Source organism: Sebastes umbrosus, chromosome 7, assembly GCF_015220745.1.
Source record: "Sebastes umbrosus isolate fSebUmb1 chromosome 7, fSebUmb1.pri, whole genome shotgun sequence".
Taxonomy (NCBI): domain Eukaryota; kingdom Metazoa; phylum Chordata; class Actinopteri; order Perciformes; family Sebastidae; genus Sebastes; species Sebastes umbrosus.
The window spans coordinates 15692936-15710587 of record NC_051275.1 but is presented as its reverse complement, the minus strand read 5'-3'; the positions used below and the strand labels follow the sequence as shown (position 1 = coordinate 15710587).

The 17652-nt window shown below is 42.6% G+C and overlaps 1 protein-coding gene across 1 annotated transcript in view; it reads left to right on the top strand.

The window, feature by feature from the left end:
- The window catches only part of ift80 (intraflagellar transport 80 homolog (Chlamydomonas)), a 45852-nt gene extending 28467 nt beyond the window's left edge, over positions 1 to 17385 (top strand). The window contains exons 9-20 of the mRNA XM_037775651.1: positions 3658 to 3837; positions 6722 to 6840; positions 7439 to 7513; positions 7989 to 8152; positions 8242 to 8306; positions 10214 to 10349; positions 10462 to 10609; positions 11746 to 11917; positions 14225 to 14314; positions 14494 to 14666; positions 15626 to 15749; positions 16748 to 17385. Coding sequence (XP_037631579.1) covers positions 3658 to 3837; positions 6722 to 6840; positions 7439 to 7513; positions 7989 to 8152; positions 8242 to 8306; positions 10214 to 10349; positions 10462 to 10609; positions 11746 to 11917; positions 14225 to 14314; positions 14494 to 14666; positions 15626 to 15749; positions 16748 to 16858 — 1557 coding nt within the window. The 3' untranslated portion in view covers positions 16859 to 17385. The remainder of the gene's footprint in view (positions 1 to 3657; positions 3838 to 6721; positions 6841 to 7438; positions 7514 to 7988; positions 8153 to 8241; positions 8307 to 10213; positions 10350 to 10461; positions 10610 to 11745; positions 11918 to 14224; positions 14315 to 14493; positions 14667 to 15625; positions 15750 to 16747) is intronic.
- Positions 17386 to 17652: the final 267 nt, after the last annotated feature.

The following is a 17652-nucleotide window of genomic DNA, read 5'->3' as shown; positions in this document are numbered from 1 at the left end:
GCGGAGGTAATTTCCAAATAGGCGTATTAGTTGCTTGCTTTGACATAGCTACTGCTGTTGTAAAGTAGAGCATGGATTTAATTGCACATATTTTGCATTATTAGCGTTTTAAGTTAGGATCAAGTCATACACCGGGGAAATACAGTCTTACTCATGTGGGAAAAACACACCCAAGTTGCAGCTTACTCACAGTCATACCGGAGAAATAAACTCTGGTTCGATTCTACTTTCAGTTTGCTATCTAACAGTTAACAGAGCTAACAGAGCACTGTTCACTTGTTTATTCAAGGTTTATTAATATTGAACATGACCAAATTGCACCATATTCGACAAAGCACTCCCCCGGGTCTCCGGCAATACACCCACCAAGTGGGAAGTACTGTAGATCGGATGAGCGGTTCTCGAGATATGTGAAGGACAAACAGACAGACAAGAGATTCTTGCTCTATAGTTAGATGTTGTAAGACAATATTGCTACCATAGAATAGTTATTTGATCAGTGGTCTCAAAGTAGTCTCAAATTGTGTTTGGCTACACTGAAACAAAATGACTATGGAGAGTTAGATGGTGAAAAAAAACACTGAGAACAAGCAAAGTAACTAGGATATGCCTGACCTATACGTCTACATAATGATTCTCTCATTGTCTTTCTATTTTATCGTAGAACTTCCTGATGCAGTTTTTCTCCTGACCAGTTTCTTGTTAGGCAGCCAGCTGTCAGAACATCTGAACTCTTCACCAGTAATAAGAGAGGGAATGAATGAAAGAAAGGTAGATCAAAGAGGGAGAGATGCAGAGATTTTATATCTGAATGCTGCTCTGGAAAAGGTTTTCGTGTCCCGGGTTTCTCCTCTGCTGGCCCAGTCCGTCCATCTCAGGAGGGCTATAGGAATCCCCCTGTGCCCCATAGTCAGACACTGGCTGACAACTCTGACAAGCCAGAGGATTTTCACCTCTTTTACACACATGCACACACACCTTCAAAACAGACATTGGACACTCATGAGAGGGGGGAAAAAGTGAACTCACATTTATTTCTCCCTGTCTACACACACATTAATTACTCTGATGTGGTGTTATCTCATTTTTCTCCCATTCTTACAATTACACTGTCTTCATCTCGTCTGTACTTTCTCTCACACACGCATACACAAACGGCACACGCACAGACACGTATGTGCTCACACACAAAGACAACCCCCCCTTCCCACACACACACACACACATTCTCACTTGCTGGCTTGCCGGCTGGCTCTAGAAGCAGTCAAATGGCTCAATGTGTTAAAAGCATTAGGTAAGCATGGATCCAGCAGTGCTCCTCGGGCCGATATCATATGTCCTGCTTCATTACAGTCTGGTGTATACATTCAGCTGCATCCCTGACCCTCCATCTATCTATCCCTCTCTCCTCCATTCCTCCCCTCTCCTTTCCCCCCGAGGTGCTTTAACACAGAGCGGGCCATCTCAAGATGTTAGCTGAAGCATAGATGAGATCTCAGTTTTGGAAAGGAGGAAAAAAAATATACATATAAAGAATGTTTAAAGAAAGACAGGGCTAATTCCTGCTACAGGATTTATAAGTAAGGAACGTGGAGCTGCAGATATCAAAGGGAGAAGGGAGGGAAAGGAAGTTAAATAGCAATTAATTTAACTCTAACAAACTGTCTCTTGTCTACATGGCTGTACAGGTCTTATTTTTGACCCCGCAACTATTTTGGGTCCTGATATGACATTAACTGCTGGGAGGGCGCTGACCAAAACCATCTGAACGGTGTGTGTATGAGACAGGTGGACAGACCAGGGAGAGGGAGAGAGTAGATCCAAGTAGCGGGGCCTGTAACCTGCAGTCTGCCGACTGTTACCTCACACCACACCTCACATCCTGCAGCTGCATGTGTACGAGGCAGCGAACACACTGAGGCCTTTTCTCCCAACTTCACCGCAGCACTTGGCCCGCTGCACCACACTTGTCTCTCCATCGCAGACAAGCAGGCAGCGCTAGGCTAACATTAGCACTTTTCTCCCTTTGTAAGCAGAGTGTGAATGCATGTGTTTGTGCCGAGGATCACAGCTGACTCGGATCAGTCAGCCACTTGCGTTTAAGGGCAAGAGGCTGACTGATCCGCCTCTGGAGGTCAGAGGGCCGGGGTGAGGTTGAGAAAGGTTGACGGTGGTGGTTGAAGGGGGTATTGGCTTCGTCCGAAATCGCATACTCAATAGGTGTACTATCTTTCAACATACTTTTGTGTGAATAAACCGTAATATGGATCTTTTCGGATGCACTGAGCAGTAATTTACGTCGTCACTTCGTGAGAGCCTCCTTGCCGGTTGGAGACGTGTAACCATGGTAACTCGTGCCAATGTCATGTGACCAAAACGACGGTTTGTGAGAATCAAAGTCTGAATTAATTTAAAATATATGTTACGCCTAGCAAAGGGAAATCGTGTACTTACATGTAAACCGAAGTATTCTTGATGTTACAGAGCTGTCCGTCAACGTCCGTTATGTACGTTATCGTCTCTACTGCATTGCATTGTGGGATATTAATGCCGTTGTAGTGTCCAGCGTTGCGTACTGTAACATTTCACAGGAAATAGTATGCAATTTGCATACTATTGGTTTCATACTATGGGTTCGGATATACTAAAAAAATCTCACATGGTGTTTTAGCGTACTAAATAGCATGTTAGTATGGAACTTCGGACGCAACCATCGTGTGAGGCAGTCAGCAGCAGTTATAACAGAAAGATTCCAGGTGTGCACAGCGGACTACAACAAATGATACTGGGAGGAGTGAGAAACTTATTTAGTGTACTTTACTCTGCTAATCGGAAAACCTTTAACTGCTGGTGGATCCAGACTGTCTCAACTGATTTGAGTTGAATCAAAGCGCAAGAATGTTTTTTTTTGTTGTTGTGATCCTCCACAGAAGACTTGAAGGACAGGAGTGGGGAAATGAACCAGAGGGAGATGGAAAAAGTAGTGGAAATGGAGAAAAAATAAAGGGATTACATTGAGAAAAGGGATACCTCAGGGAAGCGGGGAAAGATGAGAGATGTGTTCTCATCTTAGATACTGTAAAGGGACGCACATCTCTCAGTTGTGTCTTTCACCATCACTGCCAGTCATCAATAGTGCAGAGTCTGGTTGACACAGCACAGCGGACGTGGAGAAAAGCCCCTCTCTCCCTCTATTACTTTGTGTCCGTTAGTCCTCTTTCAAACCTTTTCTTATAAAAAAGAAGGGAGAGGTCTTGTTAATCAGCTTTTGGCTTCAGTTTGGGGGCTCGTATATAAACCCTCCCTCTCCCTCCCCGTATCCCTGCCCCCCGTGTATGTAACAGATGAGGATAGCAGAGTGTATGTTTACGAGCGCGAGTGCTGGACTTGGCAGGGCCGAGCGCTACTTCAGTGTCTCACAGTTCATCACAGCTCAATGACTGACTGGGCCCCTGTCTTTCCAGTTTACATTATGTGCATACGCACTCACTCATACACGACTCCTGACTCTCGCCGCTTCTCTTCTCTAAACTTCTCATTGTTTCTTAGTCCCTAAGCTGCCCGCCCAGGTAATTGTTTAAGATTGTAGATAACTATCTGTAGCCATTAACCATATTGTTCTCTCTCTCTCTCTCTCCCCTTGCCCCCTCCCTCCAGTGGTCCTATGCGTTGGAGAAGCCCAACACAGGCAGCATGTTCAGCTTGGCCTGGTCTGCAGACGGCACCCAGCTGGCTGGGGCCTGCGGCAATGGGCATGTCATCTTTGCCCATGTGGTGGAGCAGCACTGGGAGTGGAAGAACTTTGTGATCACCCTTACCAAGAGGAGAACCATGCAGGTAGAAAGAGGCCCTCACACATCCACGTTTATGCTTTAATCTTAAAGGGCGGATCCATTATTTATGTTTTTTGTTTTTTTATTATAATACTGTAGCTTCACAGTGGTGTTCCTTATGTTTTCAAATCCAAACATTAAAATTTTGGTCTAAGTATTTATGTTTTAGCATCAAAATTCTATTTTCCCAAGCCCTTCTAAAAACCTTTTTCCCACGTGACCTGACGTAGGTTTCTGCATGATGAAACTGCTACATATACAGTGTATATACAGTACATCCCTATAGTCAGTGTATTAACGTTGCAAACACTAACTCAGATGGTGGTCGGCACGAGTACCGGCACGAAAGCTAAGCAATGTACTACTGTGGACGCCCTCAGATCCGAAAGTCATGCAATAACACAAACAAACTAACCGATCAATGCAGCGGTAGACCAGCAACTCCCGTGTTCTGCGAGGTAAAATGACTGTTTTTGTGAATGTAGTCTGGTCTGGTGGCTTTGAGGACAGCGATATAACGGTTTCAGTTCCCCGTCGGAAAGGGCTGTCTGATGGCGAGGTAATGCAGTGAAAATATTCTAACTATAGAGTACACAAACTGATATTGATTTTCTTTTTTAGGTGTCTAAAATACACAGATCAGCCATAACATTAGGACAGCATGGGCACCCTGACCGGTCTGCGGCTACGCAGCCCCATACGCAACAAACTGCGATGCACTGTGTGTTCTGACACCTTTCTATCAGAAACAGCATTAACTTTTTCAGCAATTTGAGCTACAGTAGCTCTTCTATTGGATCGGACAACACGGGCCAGCCTTCGCTCCGCACGTGCATCAATGAGCCTTGGGTCTGACCCTGTCGCCGGTTCATCGGTTTTCCTTCGTTGGACCACTTTTGGTAGGTCCTGACCACTGCAAACCGGGAACATCCCACAAGAGCTGCAGTTTTGGAGATGCTCTGACCCAGTTGTCTAGCCATCACAATTTGGCCCTTGTCAAAGTCGCTCACATCCTTACGCTTGCCCATTTTTTCTGCTTCCAACACAAAGTTCAAAGTTCAAAATGTTCACTTGCTGTCTTATATATCCCACCCACTGCCAGGTGCCCGGTGCCATTGTAACGAGATAATCAAGACAATCAGACAACCCTAACCCGACAGGGAACATAAGCTTTTATATCACTCTCTTGAAAGCCACCAGACTACATTTACAAAAGAAATCATTTTACCTCGCAGAACACATGAATATACATACAACCCCACTTCAAAAAATCTGAACTAACCCTTGCAGTTATTTCCAAACTTAGCACAGCTAACTTTGACTCAGGTACTGCTAGCGTTCACATTATTCATAACCTTATTGATTAGCTTTGATTAGCTTACTTTGGTAACCTACGTCACTGCTTTTTGCAACGTTTGAGTGGGCATTTCCAATTGTTAAAAACAGAACAGAACGCAGATGGACCCGCCCTCTAAAGATGGTCAATATAGTCTTGATGTTTTGAAACATAATTTGTCTTGATCTTTGATGAAACAAAAGAAGTGATATAAAAAGCAATGACAGAAACAGAAAGAAGAGAAATACATTTTTTGTGCTTCTTAGATAAACCAATGGCGCAGTTTCTGTATATGCATGTGTAAAAAGGAATCATGCTGGAAGCCCATCTTGACTCCTGATCCGTCATAAGAGTTGTGGTTTTACACGTTAAGGGTTTTCAAACAAAAATCACTAAAGATCAGCGTGTCTGTGAGGAAAGATGATAGATTCTCAAACATTAACCGAGCCAAACTCCAGTTATGTCAGCATAACAAGAGAATTGAAAAGTGCTGCAATGCCATGAGCAGACTTTAAAGAGGTGAGTGAATATGCTATGCAGAGAAGCAAATGCTTGGCTTTGACTCGTTGTGGCCATATATTAAAGCAGGACCCTCCCTGTGTGCCAGTGCGCAGCCCTGCAATGACAATGACCAGCCTGTCTAGCTGCCTCTCTCGCTCCACCATTCTCTACTGTTTAAACTCATGCTAACCACAAGGTAGCGTTTACATGCGGTTAACACACCCAAATGTACATATATACACACACACACACACACACACTTGTATACTTTCAGACAGGGATACACACGCACACCTACAGAAACAAGGTTACGCACATGCATGTGTGCCTGCACACACGTGCACTCATTTGCCATTTACCAAGTGTAGTTTGTGTAAACCAAACAAAGTCGGGTCATCAGCCATTTATTTTCAGCATTGCAGGCGCTTTTCGGTCTCCCTCCTCCCCCTCTCCTCCTCGCAGTCCTTTTTTAAATGTGCACATCTGCCAGTGGTTTGTGAATCAGCCAGCTAAATTTACCACCTTGCGGTCAAATGTTTTTTATTCCTGGTTGTGTTGCATGTAAATTTGGCTTGCTGGAGGGAGCAGAGGAGGAAGATTTGTAAAGCTGTAAAAATAACCCCACCTTTCACCTGGTGCTGGAAAAGGCCTTTTCATTCATTCACACAGAGAGCTGGAGGGAAGTATTTATCTATGCAGGTGAAAAAATGAGTACCAACCACCGCACGCACACACTTAAAACAGTAAAAAACTGCTTTCTCCGACCACAGTTGCCCTACATATACTTGGACGTACTGTAGACTGTTTCCTGTGTATATTAAGAATAAATACACTCCAATGCGTACGTGACTGTGTTTAAGCCTCTGTTAGTGAAGCCAGTGTCTCCTCTTTGTTGTTTGCGTGTTCGAATGTAAAGTGTTTGTTCAGTAGTATAACGTTTATGCCTGCTCAGTCATTCCTGAGTGGATTATTCATCTCTACTCTTTTTTTTGTTTTGTTACTGAACTCATCTCTTTGCCCCCCCACCCTCCTTTCCTTTTTTTTTATTCAGGTGAGGAATGTGATGAACGATGCAGTGGACGTACTGGAGTTTCGAGATCGAGTCATCAAATCCTCTCTGGCATACGGTCACCTAGTGGTCGCCACTTCCCTCCAGTGCTATGTCTACAAGTCAGTATCCCACTCGTCTTTTTCTCTGTCTCCTGTGGTCCTCTCGTTTCCTATTCACACTGGACTGACATTTTTCAGTTTTCTTCACTTATCATCGGGGTTTTGTGCAACGCATACTCATCTCTTACATCTATTGACCAAATCCTGAGGATAATCTTCAGATCCAACTGAAATATACTGAGATTTTTTCAAAGAATAAAAAAAACACTTGAAAACTAAGGAGCCTGGTGGGGAAAAAAACAGCCATATCTTACTAAAATGCAGATTCTTACTAGGTTAATGTTATCAGATGATCTCTGTGTAGGTTCATTTGAGGTGCCATTATTACTCTACTTCCCTCTGCACTTTTTTTTCTAAAGTATTTCTGTAATGATCATTAGTGTCAGTCCTTTTCTATCCTGACCTCTTCCTGCTCTATCTGTAGATTTATCTCCTCTCATTTCATTGACATTTCCTTTATTTTGTTGTCTTTCATAACTCTCTTTTCCTTTCTGTTCTCTTGTTTCTGCGGTCGTCTCACCTCTGCACTTATGCCAGATGTAGCTTTGTTCTTAGATTTCTGCATTTTCACAGATTTTGCTGTGTTTCTTTGTGCCAGCTCAAGAAACTGGAACACTCCCCTCATCTTTGACCTGAAGGAGGGAACCGTGAGCCTCATCCTGCAAGCAGAGAAGTGAGTGTCTCTACTCCAGGAGCAGTGGAACAAGAGGGAGAACAGGCTTTTGGATCATCTATCAGCTTCTCTAGTGCTTCGTTGCTCCACACCTAGCACTCATCAAGCAGCACACACACACACACACACACACACACAGGGTCTGTGCTCTAGATTAGCCAGCCCTGTCATACAATAAGGCTGAGAGTGAAACCACTGGGGGAAATTAGATTAATATGGAGTAGCTCTTGTGCAATACTCCAGTGCAGTGTCCCTGACACTCAGCATAGAGCTAAATAGATTACTGGCCATTCTGAAATCACAGTTGAGTTTGATGAGTAAGTCAATGCTGTGTTAATGTGCATTACATGTCTAAATTACCTGCTAGTGTCAGTTGATTAACTGTCATAGACTCTTTATTCTTTAACTCTTTAACATCTATCATATCTCCTTACTTGGTCCTCATGGACTGTATTCTCCTGTCTCCCCCACCCAGACATTTTCTGCTCGTGGACGGAGCAGGGTTGTATACATTCTCCTACGAGGGTCGATCGATATCCTCCCCCAAGTTCCCTGGTATGAGAGCTGACATCCTAAATGCCCAGGGCGTCTCGCTTAGCAACGACACCATCGCCATCCGAGACAAGAGCGATGAAAAAGGTGAGGGGACCTCTGCTGTCACCACTATAATTATATAAATAGGAGGGACTGTGCTTTTACAATGTTCTCTTTTCCTTTCTCCTCACCAGTCATCCTTCTCTTTGACGCCCTAACCGGGAAAGCCCTTGGCGATGGCAAGTCCATGACTCACAAGGTGGGTAATCCTTTTCCCTTATATTGGCCTTTTGTGTTTCAGCAACTAGGAAGTGCTCCGACTCCGTTGTTTTGTTTTCTAACTCCCTGTCTACAGCAAAAGTGGGACAAGTGTAAATTGATCTGCTGCTTGTGATGACCTTTCACTTACATTTTAGTAAATATCTGACCAGTTTTATCATTTAACGTGCAGCATGAAGGACTGATGGAGCTGGACGAAAATTAAAGACTTTCTGCTACAGCAGTCGGGCAAACATTTACCGCTAGATCAGTTCTCCTGCACAGCGTTGAGATCAGCTGGTCATGTCGCTGTTTTAATGGACGTGGTGACTGGTCAGAATGTGTTGGTATTGTGTTTTATAATGTGTTTTATAACGATATGATATCATAACAGAAGCTGTCTGAATGTGGCCGTTCAAGACATGTGTCAGTACAATATTTCTTCATGCACAGTGGAGACTCATTTGGTTAGTTACACTATTACACACTAGTGTTGTCACGATCCTGGAATTACTAACTTCGATACAAAAGAGAGAGCAGAGAGTGCGCCTGGAACCGGTATATCGATAACTGCGGAAAATGAGTATTGAAACCACATCAAATATTCAGTACACACTATTACACACAGTTAAGTTAAGTTAGTTAGTCAACACAGTATTTATTATATATTACATAGTTGGGTGGAAGATGTGTTTTAATACATGTTTATACTTCAGATTCCAGACAAACAAAGCAAAAATCAGCTGGTATAGTGATCGTTTTTGAAGAATGCAGGTAATGTTAATAACTTAATAACCTGCATCACCGAACTGATAAGTTAAGCATTAGAGCTCTTGATGCTCTTCACCATGGAAACAGCTACTGCAACACACAGTAAACCAGTTGTGAAGTAGTTAGCGCCAAAAGTAATTTTGCACCTAAAATCTTTTTTATCCCATATCTGCGGTGGATGTGGTGGTGTCAAGTCACATAACCTCCTCAAAAATGTGGACCTGTGTTCCCAACTTTTAGGAAAAGTATAGTAGGCTGTGTGGATCGATCAGGGCCCGCGACTTTTTACTATTACTTTAGTCAATTTATCCCAAAATTTGGGCTAGCTAGACTCAGCCTGCACTATAAGATTGATGCTGCTACATATTTTCTATGTCCTCTACATGAATCAAGTGACGAGGATGCTAACTTTTTGCCTGCAACTTTTAAGCTTTATCTAATGGTAGTGGCTAATTTTTTTCTCCCCCTGATGATTCAACAGGCCACGTTTCATCTAAATAGACCTAGCTGAGGGGGAAGAGTCATTTTATCTGTGCTGAAAAATATACTAACCCATATTCAGAAGAGAGAGACACAATAAAGACACAGGGGGAGAATGGGGGAAGGGCTTTGGAGTCAAACTAAGAGGGAAAGAGACAAAAAGAAGGAAAGAATTAGAAGAGAAGGAAAAGAAGTGGAGGTAGCAGTAGTTACTGTTTGTCAGCATGGCTTTGTCTGCCAGCACTCCACAGCTCCAAGACACTGCACCGAAGCCAGCTGGCTCTGACCAAACGCAAACACACACACACACGCGCGCACACACACACACACACACACACACACACACACTGGAGCGGGGTAATGAAGCCAAAATCTTCGATCCCGATGTAGGTCATTTCATATCTCGATAACGATATATATCACGATATAGCATGTTTTTTGGTACTTCAATAAATAGTCTATTTGAAATAACCACATAGTAAAGCCTGTTTTTGTATCCTCCTGTATGAATTAAATGCTTGACAAATGAAAAGTGTTTTCTTGTATTTGCTCTCCCCCTTTCCTTTCTTCTCCTGACCTTGTGTCCCTCCATCATTAACTCAACTGTTCCCTCTTACCTTTGTGCTTGTGTGTGTGTGTGTCATTATTCATATGTAGCTGGAGGTGGTGGAGATAGCTCTGGACCAGTGCGGCCCATCTAATGAAAGGAAGATTGCCCTGATAGACAAGAACCGTGACCTTTACTTGACCTCTGTGCGTCATCTTGGGCGAGAACCCAAAATCTGCAAAATTGGTGAGATGGAGAGGAGGGACCTCACTTGGGAAGATGCGTAGTGACTCTGTTTGTTTTTATACATATACATTGGATGAACATGATTGTTGTGTGTGTGTGCTCTGTCCTGTAGGTAGCATGGTTCACAGTATGGCATGGAACGATGCCGCTAACATCCTGTGCGGTATCCAAGACAACCAGTTCACAGTGTGGTACTACCCGAGCGCCGTCTTCACTGACAAGGAACTGCTGCCAAAAACACTGTACATAAAGGATGGCAGGTAGATACATGCAGTCCTCTTCTCTCACTTATATACTGGCATTTTACCATAAAAGGAAAAGGAAGGAGGAAACAATGTAAAATAAGAGCTAAGAAGAGATGTATAAGCAGTTTTTTTTGCTCCTTTCAGCTCCTTCCCAAAGGTAGAACATGTAGCACTTTAGGCACTATTTTTTTGCCAGCAGCTGTCAGACTGTACAATGCTTCCTGCTCAAAAGACCTCAGCAGCTTCAGCCAGTACAGAAGGTGCTAAGGCAGAGTGCCCGCACTGTCTGTACACGCCATCCTGGACTACTTTTGCACGTCTCTGCTACATGAATGCACAGTTTCGTTTTTATTTGTGCTTTATGTTTCGTCTCTCTCGTTTACGGTTTATGGCTTGCTGTTGTTAATTTTTACACTTCCTATGCTCCTATACTGAATCATACTTTTTCAGACATCATGCATTTGCTCTTAACAGAATACAGTTTTGCAATTGTAGGTTGCTTATGTCCACACAACCTCAATTTGAGCTGCTTTTTTTCCAGCTTTTACTGTGTTGGTGCTCCAGCAGCCAGATTTTATTTTATTTTTTTATGTAATTTGAAAATGGGGAACACCAGATACTATAGATAGAAGTTAAGAGCTAATAAATATATACAAAGGCTCCACTTTTACGAATGTGTCTAGGATATCTGTGATTGAAATCAGGTTGGACCAAGTACAGTGCAAGTTACAATAACAGCACTGTCATTATGTTATCATCATTTCAGCAAAATTGTATACTGTATGTTGCTGTGGCTGCTACGCATTTCTCTTTGTATTAGAAATTCTGACACACACATGCAAACACACGTTATGCAAACTCGAAAAAAACTGCATGGTCAATAAGTTGATTGTTGTATTCTTAATTAGCACAATCCATCATCCTCTGCATGTTAACATGTTATCTTAGTTATTATATATTGCATATTGAACAGTGTTTTTTCCCATGTGAGCATTCATACTTTTTCTCACGCCCATCAACACTTGCAAACACTGAGAGTGTTCCTTGCTGGCTTTTCTGTGACCGCAAAATTCTGAGGATGTGGTTACATGTATTTGTTCTAACCCTGATGTGTGAATGTGTGTGTGTGTGTGTATTTGTCCTCTTCAAAGTGAGTTCAGCCGTGCACCCCACATTCTGAGCTATGTCGGCACCAAGGTGACGTTACGCCAAGGGGACGGTTCACTGGTGTACAGCGGTGTACCTCCCTACCCGGCCCTCCTGCACGAATACAGCACCTCTGCACGCTGGGAGGACGCACTGCGCCTCTGCCGCTTCGCCAAGGTACGACACCAGCATATCACTATTAATGTGTACTAATTGTGCCAGTGAAGAAATTGTCAAGCTGCTGTGACATCATTCTTACATCAGGTCTTAGTGTTTGTATACCCATTTAAAATATTTCTTTACATGTTAGATAACAAAATCATAGTGTGCATTACTTCGCATTAATAACTAAATACATTTCTTCTATTTTGCATTTGTATTTATTAGGGCTGTCAAAGTTAACGCGATAATAACTCTAACGCAAATCCGTTTTAACGTCACTAATTTCTTTAACGCATTAACGCAACTTGCGATTTTTAGGTGGTAGTGGGCTTAAAGCTAGAGTGAAGTAACATACATCATATGAAAATAGAAAACCAAAGGAATCCATTGGTACCAATCTATCTTGAAGGAAGTTAAATAACGCTCCAAACGTTTGCTAAATTTTGGCGAGGAAAAACTGTCATTGCCATTTTCAAAGGGTTCCCTTGACCTCTGACCTTAAGATATGTAAATGAAAATGGGTTCTATGGGTACCCACGAGTCTCCCCTTTACAGACATGCCTACTTTATGATAATCACATGCAGTTTGGGGCAAGTCATAGTCAAGTCAGCACACTGACACACTGACAGCTGTTGTTGCCTGTTGGGCTGCAGTTTGCCATGTTATGATTTGAGCATATTTTTTATGCTAAATGCAGTACCTGTGAGGGTTTCTGGACAATATTTGTCATTGTCTCGTGTTGTTAATTGATTTCCAATAATACATATATACAAATATTTGCAAAAAGCAAGCATATTTGTCCACTTCTGTGTTGATAATAGTATTAAATACTTGACAAATCTTCCTTTTAAGGTACATTTTGAACCGATAAAAAATGTGCGACAAATTTGTGATTAATCGCGATTAACTATGGACAATCATAATCATGCGATTATTAGCAATTCAATATTTTAATCGATGGACAGCCCTAGTATTTATATAATTGATCTCAAGATAGTGTGTCATATCCCACAGTCCAGGGCTCTGGCACAGTCCAGGTTCATGTGGTGTGTGCCACACTCACGCACGCATGTATGTATGTATGAAAGAGAGCAAGACAGAGTCTGAAATGAGAAGGTAGTAGACAGGTTTATGGGACCAGACCAGCAGGCTTTAATTAGCCTTCAATTAGCCTGGTGACACCATTTACCGGATTTAGCCCCCATAGACCTCACTCATAAATACACACTCCACTATATGCATGTGTAAACTCTCCACATGCATACACACACACACACACATACACGCTGAATGCAGTGTTGTACTGTGTCTTTGCTTGGCCGATGATGCAATAACCACAACCCTGGAGAAATGGACGGCTAGTAGCAAGAGGAGGGACGGAGAGAGAGAGGCACTGGTTTTAAGAGCTTTTTCCTCGACCCCTCCCCCCCTCCACTTCTGGTAAGAGTTTGGTGGCAGCGCGGCTTTTCCCAGAATCACAGTCATTGTCAGTAAGCCCTGACCTGATAGGAGTTCACTTGACACATGTAAGCCATACTCACAAACGGGCAGACATAACATACAGTAGATGACATTTATAATCTCACTATTACACCAACGGAATATTTGTAATGAGTCGTCAACTTTTTGTATCAACTTTCTGACCTCAGGCAGTGGCTGACAGTGCTATTTGTTGTTTCCAGGAGTGGTTTTCGATAAGAGCTGCTTGTCTTAGTGATGGACACTGATTAAAGGGGGGAATTACAGAGTGGTGACTCCAGTGAGAAGTTTGCTCAACTGTTGGCCAATTGGTGGTTAAGGCTTCGTTTTAATGAATGCAGCTGCACGGAATAAAGCGGTGACGCATTTGTTTACGTTTATTGACGTTGTGTACGGCAAATGTCTGTATTTATGTTTGTGTGTGTCATGCGTGATATCTTAATGGATGCCATGACTACAATGAGGCCTGCCAGGATGTGAGCAGGATGTACTGGGGACTGTAATGACACCATCACACCCTGTCCCTGTGCACACACACACACCACACACACACACGCACACACTAGGGATGGCACGGTGGGGAAATTTTCCACCGGTTAATAAACTTGTGACAACACCGCTGTTAACGATTACACTGTACATTTTACAAGAAAAGATATCCATGGATGTGTGAGGAATGTTTACACGCCGTTGGAGATTACAACAAGCTTGGTATCTACATATGTAGATAAATTAATATAGTAAAATGGGGAAACGCATTCAGCAACGTTTCTCCAGATCATTGTGTCATATGGTGAGATATCATCTTTTAAACATGCCCCTGTTCCCCCCCAAATCTATAGGACCAATCTTTGTGGGCATGTCTTGCTGGTATGGCAATGGCAAACAGGGAGTTGACCACAGCGGAGATGGCCTATGCTGCCATTGGAGAGGTAAGGGCATTAGTTAATGGCTAATTTAACTGAACACACTGTTTTTTTTAGCCATGTCTTCCAACACAAGTACACACACACACAATTGAATTCATTGAAACTTTAATGATTTTGACAGAAGTAAGTGAAAAAAGACCAATTAAAATCCCATTAACAATCTTCTCCCTCTCTTCTTTCAGTTGCCTAGAGTGCAGTACATCAACTTTATAAAGGAGCAGCCGTCTAAGGAGTCGTCTTTGGCCCACATGCTGATGTTCAGTGGGCAGGTCCAAGAGGCCGAGGCCACACTGTTACAAGCTGGTCTCATCTACCAAGCCATACGAGTCAGCATTGACCTTTTCAACTGGGAGAGGTACGACTCAGTGTTTGTGTGAATGTGTGCACGAGGTGAGGCGCAGCTGGAAGGAGAGGGACAGTATGAGTCGTTTGGAGGATACTCTTTTTCTCAGCATTGTAAGGCTGTAACTCAAAATTAGGTTTAAGTGAGATTTACGTGGAAGCATGTTTGTCCATACGGTTATGGATGTGCACATCGACACTGGAAGTAAGGATGCTGAGGGCGCTGTAGCATAAAAATATATTTATTATTAAAATATTTTTTATACTGTCTCATATGAACCTCCGTGAGGTGAACGCGCATCGGTAGATCCTCTCTAATCTCCTGTATGAAATGGCTGTGTCCTGCATTATTATAAACTATAGTAACCTGGTTATGGGTCATCCACACACTGCCTCACTCCCACTTCCTCTTCTTGCAGTTCTCATACTTTAACTCCGTGTTGTTGACTGTGTTGCGGTGGCTGCATCCACATAAAGTAGCAATGTTCAACTTTGCTTTTCTAAAATCTGGGTTTTCCCCTGCCGTTGCAGCATATTTTTGCTCGCAAAACATTGCCAGAAGAATTAATTGTTCAGACGAAGGCTGTGATATGTGTAAATAATTATTCAACTATAGAGAGTTTTGACTTTAAGCTTTATCGGCGTTATGTATAGTAATAATAATAATGGTCCAAATTCAAAATGATGTAAAATTGCAAATGTTTTAAGTCAAAAACCTTCACATTTTCTTGGGGGAGGACCTCCACTACCCATACACCAACAGCAGCACAGCACCTAAGCCCTCTAGAAATCCAGGGGGACCCTGAAAATTAGTGTAAAATGTTGTTAACTATTACAAATAAACAATGAACATGAATGTCATGCAGCATTAAGTGTGATGTCATTATAGAATGACTTTCTCTCAGCACCCCAACTCTGACTGATTTCCAGCGTCCCTGGATATGTATCTACATCTTGTCATCTTGTGTCCAGGGCACTGGAGCTGGCAGTCAAACACAAGACCCACGTGGACACCGTGTTGGCCTATAGAGGGAAGTTCCTAGAGACATTTGGCAGGAAGGAGACCAATAAGAGATTCCTGCAGTACGCCGAAGGGGTAAGTTAGGACAGCACTGCACTGCAGCATTAATTGATTTGGGCGGACAATCACACTGGAAGCCTTTTTAGCAGTGAAGGGTGTCTTGTTCTAATTGTTTCCCAAGGGTCATCAGCTTTTTACGCTCTGCTTGTACACTCTGAGGGCCTTCAGTTGAAAAAAGGTTAACTCTGAGGGATGAATACACAATGTCACTTTGAGTTTTTCTCTGCTGTCCAATCGGTAGAGCCTGCGGAACTAAACCAAAAATGGATGAAAGCCTAGAAGTTGTTGCTGTCCACTGCCAGAGCTGTTTAAAGGGACAGTGTGTAGGATTTGGCGGCATCTAGTGGTGTGGTTGCAGATTGCAACCACACCGCTAGATAACATGAGCCGCCGAGTGCAAAACCTTGGTAACGCTGTTTGCCTCGCTCAGAGGCCATCCTTACCATAATAACACTACTTTAGGAGCAACGGAAGTTAGACGGCGGCTGGCGGTAACACAGTTTTGCACTCCGTGGCTCACTTTACCGCAGTTTCACAAGCGTGTCGCAGAACTACGGTGGCCTTCAGGTAACATAGAAACACAAATGGCTCTCTCTAGAGCCAGCGTTTGGTTTTGTCTGTTCTGGGCTACTGTAGAAACATGGTGGACTCTGTGAGGAGGACCCGCTCCCTATGTAGATAGGAAGTGCTCATTTGAAGCTAACGACAAAACGATTCTTAGTTTCATATGATTATACACTAAAGAAAACATAGTTAGGGAATATTATATTCCATTTCTGCTAATAGATCCCCAAAATGTTACACACTGTTCTATAAGCTTGGAGGAGATTTAGTGGGGTCTATCTGCAAAAAAATGCCTGTCTGATCAGGATGAGGAGGGGAAAAGCATTAAAATACCACACTGTTATGTGACTTATTTAGCTGCTTTGCTTTGTCAATCCCATACTGATCGAATCAAAATACAGCATCTTATCTAATTCCATCCCATCTCGTCTTTCTGTCTTCTCTGCCAGGTCGAGGTGGACTGGGAGAAAATCCAGGCGAAGATAGAGATGGAGTTGTCTAAAGAGAGAGAGAAAGCCGCCAACACCTCTGTGAGGAGCAGCGTGGCCTCACGACGTTAATGTTCAGGGGAACCTTTCTCTAAAACATCCGCTCTGCAGAAAAAATTGATTCCCATTTGCTTTTGACATTTGGTGAATATTAAGTGGTTTGACTCAGCCTCGGAGTAATAAAAATGTCTCTATACTTGAGGTAAAATGGGTCCCATTAGTTACAAGTAAATTAACTTCAAGCAAAAACAAAAGGGAACATTTGGAGATGGCATTCTGTTACTGTGGGTGGATGATATGTATATTGATAAGAGTATCTATATTTCTCAGCAACAACACCATTATGGCCTTTTTCTCATATCGGCTTCTCAGTCATTTCAGTGTGTCAAGTTCAAAGTTGATTGTAATCTTTTTCCATTAGTCAAGATTAACTTGATATGCTCAGTCATGCACGAATGTATTGCTGTATTTTTTGTCAGTGATGTTTGACTCTGTGTTTTTATATGGATAGATATTTCTACAGTTTATATATTCAAAACTTTGTCTTTGTGTAAACACTAAAATGAATGTCAGTTAATAAAGCTGATGGAAATACTGTATATATTCATCCTCTTTTACCTTGCCTCCTATTTTTTGTATTCCTTTTAATGTCTTGATGCTTCACTGGTTTCATACAAAGATCATAGAGTATCTTTGACATGTTTTTTCAGCTTTGCACATGCACCGGAGATATTTCTGGGTGCATGTGTGTTTTGGAGTCCTATATATCTACAGTATGTGCTTCTCTTTGAGTTATTCTTGTATTTCCTTTTCTGCTGAGGTGTGAAACCAACTGCTTGCCATGCAGCTCCACCCCCTGGTTGGCA